Source organism: Aptenodytes forsteri, unplaced genomic scaffold (assembly GCF_000699145.1).
Source record: "Aptenodytes forsteri isolate BGI_AS27 unplaced genomic scaffold, ASM69914v1 Scaffold82, whole genome shotgun sequence".
Lineage (NCBI taxonomy): Eukaryota > Metazoa > Chordata > Aves > Sphenisciformes > Spheniscidae > Aptenodytes > Aptenodytes forsteri.
The window spans coordinates 10,248,114-10,256,503 of NW_008795490.1; the positions used below are offsets into that span (position 1 = coordinate 10,248,114).

The 8,390-nt window shown below is 36.5% G+C and overlaps 1 protein-coding gene across 1 annotated transcript in view; it reads left to right on the forward strand.

The window, feature by feature from the left end:
• Window positions 1-8,390, forward strand: part of AHI1 (Abelson helper integration site 1) — a 103,998-nt gene that overhangs the window by 655 nt on the left and 94,953 nt on the right. Inside the window, exons 2-4 of the mRNA XM_019472650.1 lie at window positions 4,127-4,198; window positions 5,070-5,191; window positions 6,174-6,197. Of these exons, the coding sequence (XP_019328195.1) occupies window positions 4,189-4,198; window positions 5,070-5,191; window positions 6,174-6,197 (156 nt within the window). The 5' untranslated portion in view covers window positions 4,127-4,188. The remainder of the gene's footprint in view (window positions 1-4,126; window positions 4,199-5,069; window positions 5,192-6,173; window positions 6,198-8,390) is intronic.

Below are 8,390 nucleotides of genomic sequence, written 5' to 3' on the forward strand. Positions count from 1 at the left end.
TAGCGGGAGTTGGGCCCCGCAGGCTCTCGGTACAAGCTTTGTAGTTTACTCAGGTGAGATTGCATGGTCAGTTTATGCCCCACGGCACGTGAAGATACAGTGCTTCTCCGTGCCTGACGTGTTAAGCCCCAGAGCCGTGATGGCTCCCTCGCGTGAGGAGTGTGCATCTTGCGCATTAAATGCAATTAATCCCATCGGTTAGTCCCGTTACGGCGTGTGCTGGGAACGCTCCGTTGTATCTTTGTTGCTTACCGTTATTCCTCTACGCAAAGCAAAATGTCACTTTGGAAATTAAAATACTTAGGGTGGTCTCTTGATGAGAATCCATTTTCATAATTATGATCTAAGATAGGCAGAGAGTTAAAATGTAGTAAACAATAAAAGTCAGCTGTATTTCCTTATACAGAACTGAAGTCCATAGTTTTGCCATCAGGGCAGACGGAGACTGTTTTCAACCTTCTCCTGACCAACAAAAGGTGCCAAATCTTCTGGAAAAAAACTGGCAGTTACTCTGAAGCTAAAGCTTTCTGATACGTTACTATCAGAAAACTCAGATGGGTGGCACCAGCTTTTTTAAAATCCTTTTAAATTAGTGTGAACACAAGGTTTTTACAGGCACATCTAAACTGGTAGAAAGCTACTTGCACTTTTCGTGGTGTTTATTTGATATGCAGCTGTATAGGTATTTACCTGGTAATAATAAAGCTGTCAGTTTTCTGGACTTAAATACTGAATTTTCATAAATAAAACCAGATTGTTTTTTGATGTCACATTTATCATTAGTGAAGAGGAACAGATTCAACTCGGTGTTATTTTGCTGCGTAATTCTGAGTTAAAGCTTTTTCAGGTCTCGAAGTAGTGATACCTACAGATAGCTGAATTAGAAACCTCCTAGTAAACCCCAAGATTTCCCACTATGATGACTGATCTCATCTAAACGATGAGAAGTCAACAAGGCCTGATATTCTACTTGCTTTCAGCCACTAAAGATTACATTCACTTTTTGCAATAAAAGAAAAATGAGGGGTTTAATTTGTGAAAATCCTGAAGTGTGCAATTATGAGTTCTCAACTCAGTTTCCTTAATGGTCCTAATTAGGTAGGAAATTTGTCACTTTTCATTGTGTAGTACAGATTCTGTATGTTGTGCTCCATTATAGTATAGGTTTGAGTTTTGGGGTTTTTTGGGGGGTTGGTTTTTTTTTTTAGCGATCAATAAAAGTGTTTTTCATAAATAGTGGGCTTTGTGGCATGTTTTGCATAGAGAATTCCTGTATTATGCATGCAGAATATAGCAACTCGGGGTATTTTAAAATATTGTGAAAAGAGCAACAATTTAATGTAGAATCACATCTATAAATACAGATGGAATATTAGAGGAGAGCAAATCAGATGATTTTCAAGAAGGTATATAGTAATTCTTGGAAGTTTGGGCTTCATGATTTTGTTTTCTTGGTTATTCCTGACGACTGGAATATGCCACTGTTCCAAGTATGTATTTTTGTCATTCCTGGATTGCCTTATATTAACTAACATGGAAGAGATCAAATCTGATCAGGCAAAAATGCATTTTACAAGATTGATCTTAACGATAACTTAGTTTATTCAGATTGGGGCACTGTGGTTGCTGAACTTTGATGTAAGATTAAATCTCTCCTATTTTAAACTGAGATTATACTGAGTAAACAGCCTTGTTCTTACCCTTGTTGATTAATGATCTATATTTACACAAGCCTAATAGTTGCTTTAATGCACCATGTCAAAGGTCATGTAATTCTAAATTGGAAATGTGTATAAAATAACAGCACTATCATTAGAGGACTTTATTGCCGCAAGAGGATAGACTTTTACTGAATAAATAGAGGTAAATATAAAATGATGCACTCACTGGTGAATTTGGCAAATCTATGCATTTTACAGAGAGTGCTGGTAGACATGAGGTGAACCTAGCCTTTGGAAAGGTGTTTGTTCCATTATAAGCAAAAGTGTCTGCAAAATTAATTTACCTGTAGTTTTTTTGTGGTGTGATTTATTTAACCTTTGACCATAAAATTATTTCCATACTTGGAACAGATATGCACTTTACTTATTTTGCTGTTGTGTTCTATATTGTCTCTCATTTTTTGTTTTAAGTTTAAGAGGATTTCAGCATTTCATTTGTTGTTTGTAGTTAGTTTTTCTGAGGGGTGGTTGAAATCACTCAACTAATCATAAGAGACTTTTCCATGTTCCTGCAGTCCTCAATGAATGATTAAAGTGATAGAATCTGCGGTATTTTATAACTATATTTAGTTTTCTACTCTTTCAAATTATAAGTATTTTCTAGCTGATTGTGAACTGACTACTTGAAAAGCAGCACTTAATAACTGTAGTACTTTTAAAACGGCCTTTTGGTATAACTAAGTATAAATGGCAAAAGCAGATTTATTTTTCAGTAATATTTTCTGTTTTCATTTCTTGTAAGAAGTGTTATTTTTAACTGTTACTGTCTTAGTTGTGACAGTAAAGCTTTGCTTTACAAGTCAAAACATATTTCAGTTAGTGAAAATATTGCTACCTTGTCAGTGACATGATGAAGCATATTACAGAACAAAACATTTTTTTTCTTCCTGTGAAGTCCCTTCTGGTCATCCTTGCTCATGTCAAACATCCTTAGATTATTGGATACTTAGTATAAATGCTTTGCTTAATACATGAAAAAAACTAATGATACCTGGTAACTGACTAATCAGCCCTTCTGTAATCCCAAACCAACCCTAACACCTTGCCTTGTTTTTCTTAATTTGGTTTGGTTTGGCTAGCCAGTAGACCAAACTACTGTAAGTAACACATGTGAAGTGACCTCTGAAAGTACGTAGCCTGTGGGGCACAGGGAAGAAGCAAGTGACACTGTGAAGGAGAGATGAGAGGGATCTGAGGGTATGGTAGTGCGGATACTTGGGGACCTAAGTGTAGCCTCAGCTCTTTCCTATACTGGTAAGATATGTGTGCCCAGGAGTGATTTTTAGCGTTGAGGCCAAGTGGTATATTTGGCCCACTTTAATACTATTAAACTCTCTTTGCTCCAAATCAGAGTGGCTGCAGGCAAACTGCCTGTTAATAATAATCCATACTAACTCCTAAACTGTACCCAGGAATTGCTTGGGTGAGTGTTAGGTGGTTGGGACCAAAATGGCGCTGAGGATAACGCAACCATGTAGCCTGGCAGTATTTAATGCTACGTCTTAATTTATTAGGATAGATGTAGTCCAGTGAATGTGAGCTAGTGGTGTCTAACAGAAGGTGTTACCTAGGGAAAACTTGGAGCTATTGCTCGATGGGCTATCGGGGAGAGAGGTACGATAGTTCATTGCATGGAAGGCTAAGGGGAACATAACACATTCGTAGAAAGCTAGGTTTCATTAGTTCTGTTGTTTACAAAACAGCTTTTTGTATTAAAGCTTTTTGTAAAACATTCTGAATTTTCTTGATGAAAAGATAAAGCTGTGTAATATTTTTATTTGCCTTCAAGCTTTGTTTGGATTGCATTTGTAGGCTTTTCTCCACAACCAGGAGGGCCTACCAATTTTTCTTTAGAGAAATGAGTTTCATGTAATTGCTTGTCTGCTTTATGTAAAATACAAATGCTTTATGTAAACATAAATATTTAGAGATTTGTAATAAAGTTAGATTTGCTGGCAGATGTTAATCTTTGCATTGAAAGCTATAAGCTGGCTGCAGTGTGACTTCCTTGATGATGCTGTCAGGATAGGAACCTGATTAGAAAGGCTTCAATATAAATGGCTTCATGAGTCATTATTATTTAAATAAACTGTAGGTTTTTTTAGAAGACTGGAGGACTACAGTACTGAAGTATTTGGCTATTGCTCAGACATATATAGCTAATTAAACTGCTATAGTGTTGGTTTTTATTTACTCTCAAATAACAAGTATCAGATAGATGCTGAGAATCCTGAGCTGAGATTTGATGGCAGAGAACTTCTAATAATTTAGAGAAATAGTCTAGAAATAAATATGTCCCTGAAAGACCTGTACTCATCCTTGATATTAATTAGCATGCATTCAATTGTTAGCTTAAAGTCTATGAACCAGTTATGTTAATGAAAGTTGTTAATTACTTTAAATAGAATGGTGAGTTCTGAGAAAGAAGCAGCTGGTATGTTGAGCCACTTCTAACTGAGGACTGAAAATGCCAGGAGGTAAGAATACTTTGTGTTTGATTTCCGATACATATTTTATAGTCAGAACTAGATGCAAATGATAGGAGTTACTTCTGTCTATAAATTTTTAATGCTGCCTTGGCTCCATTTTGAGTCCATGTTTTTAGCTGAATTTCAAAGTGTTTTTTTTTTATTTTAAATTTGGGGGCTTTTGTAAAAATTGTAATTACAATGGTGAATATGCTGTAGCTGAGGATTCAACAGCCTTTTTCAGTGGTGTGCCAGATTGCATTTTTAGTTCTTTAGCTACAAACTAAGCATTGCCGCAGGGGGGCTAGAACACCTACTGCTTCAAGGGTTGAAATGGTGCTGATAGCAGTATCATGATTCACAGAAAGGCAGGGGCTCTCAGCTCCAGCTGATTTTGGATCCATGCATGTTCCTGCCTCTTACACATCTGTCTCAGGGTGGTGCTCCTCTGGGTTCCAGACTCAGTAAGAACCCAGAGCTGCTGCTTCTCCTGGAGACAGTGTGTCACCTTCGTTATCAGTGTGCTACTGTTCATAAACAGCGAGGGCAATAATCTGTCCTCTGCTTTGGCTAGCCCAAGTTTTGTGCTGATCCTGATGTGTGTGCTCTTGAAAATGTGCTTTCTTCAGGAAACAGAGTAGACAGTGCCGACTTCAGCAACAAGTAATAGCCTGGTGTGTTTGTACAATGTTGCTGAGTTATCCTTGTGTGGTTTACGTTGTCAGTGGAAATTCTTAACTGAATACTAAGCTAATTTCTTGGTAAACTTTCCCTGATAAAATAATTCTTGTCCTTTGCAATTTTAAAGCATGATTACATACTTTTTTTAGCAATAGTGATTATTGAGCTAGTGAATCATACTCTAGATTTCTTTTTGCAGTTGAAAGTGAGGCAAAGGCAAAAACCAAAGTCCGCTTTGAGGAAATCTTCAGACGTCATGTTGTCCTAACAGACACAAAGAAATCAAAGAAAAAGAAGTTTCATTCTCAAGAGGATATTGTGGTGAGTTTGAACACATGCAAGCTTTGTTTGGTTGCCTTCCTTAATGGAAAAAAGATCAGGAAAATGTATTGTAGAAAGGAGATGTAAGCATTTAAAAAAAAATAAAGTATAAATTATATTTCTGCACATATCCTTTGTTTTTGATGTGGCTTTTATTTGTTGTTTGTGTAACAGCAATGCATCCTTGTAATTTGGAGGTATGCCAAATTGTATAGAACACAATACTGGTAAAAAGAAATTGGCGCATACAGGCATGGACTCATTTAAAGTCTGCCAGTACTTTTTTTCCTATTCACATTTTTCAGAAAAGCTTTAAGATTTTCAAATTCAGTATTGACTTTAGTGGGAATTTGAGTGATGGGCTAGTAGAATTATGGCTGCAAGAGTAGTTAATTTTGAGAGTACGACATCTGTGTAATACAGATACATCTGTGAATTGAGAACTGATGAGAATTTATAATAATATTAGAGATAATCATTAAAATTATTCCATTTCCTAAAAATTACTGGTATAAAGGTTTACAAACAATATTAAACAATATTTGAAACTTTTTTTTTTCAATTTGATCTCAGTAACTGGCATATTTCTGCATGTGCTGAGCTTTGTGTCTGAGCGGTCCCATGTTTACATGCCTACTTAGGCAGTACACACGTATAAAGATTTGTTTTAGAGATTTTGGCCTTAGCTTGTTACTTGCAAAGTAGGAATGATTCTATCACCCTGACCTTATGGTTAGATGACATTTTTGTTTGTGGCATATCTTTCATTAAAAGAGCCTCAGAGATTCCTCTGAGTTATGGTTCATATTGTAGCTTTTTTTCTGAACAGAAAAATAGATCTTTAATATGAGTCCTATATATATCGATTATTGACTTACAGTGTTTGGAATTTCAAAAGAAAGCAATTTGCTTGAAAAACAAATGTTCTGTTTTTTTATTTTCCTCCTGTTAGGTTTTATATTTTCAGTCTTTTTTCTTACAGTTGCATCCATACCAGATGCTGGAAGTGAGTGTTCATTCTTTAATACTAATTTAAGACAAAGGAGTGGTATTTTATATAATATCAGAATGTTTCGTGTATTTATTATATATAAGTATGTTTGGAATAGTTATATTAAACTTAGTATTGTTATGCTGAAACATAATTTTGTCTTTAGATTGACAATTTGAAGTTGATATTTGTGTGGATTTTTTTTATTTTGCATTCCTTGAAGTATATGATATTTAGTCAATAGTCTATACAAAGAATCAACATGATGTCTAAAATATAGCACAGAAGAGTTAGAGGGTGTTTTTTTTCCTTTTTTTGCTGGTGTATGTGTAAATACAAGACTAAATTCTTCCTTGGTTAGGTTTACTTTTCTGATGAAACGTGAGTTTTTTAAATCTGTACTTTATAAGTATGATGTAAGTATTTTTGAGCACATAATTGTATGTTCATATGCAACTACATATTACTCATAAATATTTTAAGCTTACTTTGGTTTTAAAATTGGTTTCCATTCCAGAAGTCTCTGATGTAAAACACTAGTGTTTTGGAGTTACCTAGAAACACTTAAAATCACAGTGAACTGAATCAAAAGTTAATGGTATACACACAAATTAAGAAGCATTTTCAGGACCAGTGTGGAAGCCTAACTTTATGGTTTTGTTGAAGCCACAGATTTTTACCAATCAAAGCACTAAAAAACTAAGAACTTGAGGAGAACATGTATTGAAACCTAATACTGACCATTTTGAATATTTCCTTAAAGTGTGGCAAAGTTGCAAGAGCTCAGGTTGGTATTTGCCATGCTGGTTGCGTTCAAGTAGAGGTTTCTGTAAAAGCTTCAGCAAATAACCAGTCACTTCTTTGTAAAAAGTAAATGTATGTAGGAGGAGAAGAGGAGGTAGATGGAGGAGGTTGGCTGGTTTTGTTCCAGTTTTTTTCACTTTATATAATTTAACTGTATAGATTTTCACATGTCTTGAAATAATGTGAAATTTATCAGTGATAGTTGTCTTTGTGTCACGCACTTGCCATAAATGGTCTCCCAGGTTTGATCAGAAACAGGTCATGGCTGAGAGCATGTTTCCACTGGAAATGTTCCAGTCTGCTTCTTTCTTTTGTCTTTACTGAACCTAGCCTTTCTTAGATTACTAAAACCTTTTCCATGATAGTCCACTGTTTCCTTGAAACCTGAGTTCTGGAGGTGCAGGAGGTTGCTGTGATTTTAAATGACAGAAGTGAGGGTAAGGAGATTGCCTGCCCGCTTGCCTGCTCCGCTCTGTGTGCCCATTGCCTGGAGAGCCTGCCTGGAGAGAAGGGAAGCAGCCTGACTGGAAGAGCAAAGGCTGATGTCAGTAGGGCAGGATGAGTTTGAAGTCACAACTGATAGGAATGAAGGGCTTGTAATGGAGATGGACATAGACATCAGCTGTGGCCAGTGAAAGGTCTGCTTTGTTGTTCAATAGCCAGACGTGCAGTGGGTATGAGGCCTGAAGGCATGGCTGAAAAAACAAGCAATTGGGACACAGTCAGAAAGTGAATTTGCTGGTATCCCTTCCAGGGCTAACAGTCACCATATTTATTTTTTACCAGTTGTGCTTCCTATTACAAGTTGTTAGAATGAGGCAAGCCTCAGACCACACGATGCCCAGACTATTTTGCCCAGATAGATTAATCTGTCTAAAGTCAGCGTGAAAATGATTAAGTGTATTTGGCTTAATCTAAATTTCATGGTAGAAGAGAAGATGTTTAACTCAGAAAATGTCAGTGAAGTTTTCTACCAGGTGAAAAGCAAGATCCCTTTATGGAGGTGAGAATTTCTTCCCTAGACTGTAGTCTGACCAGCTTACAATATTGGGATGGGCACGCATTGATAACTAAGGTTTTGTATTCAAGGCAGGACTGCAACAGACTTACCCATTTGAAGCTTTTTACTTCCTACCTCACTGAGTCCGCTCCTTCCTTTTCTTCGTAAGTCCCTGAATGACAGGTTGGAGTCTGGAGTTTCATGAGGGTACAGGTAATAGGAATCTATGTCCAGGCTTGAAAATTCTTGTATTCTTTTGGGTAAGATGGATGTTTTACAGGTTTCTTAGACTAAGCGCCTACGCGTCTTTTAAATACCTCCAGGGATGGGGACTCAACCAAACCACTGCAGCCTGTTCCAATGTTCAACCACTCTTTCAGTAAAGAAATTTTTCCTTTTTCCTT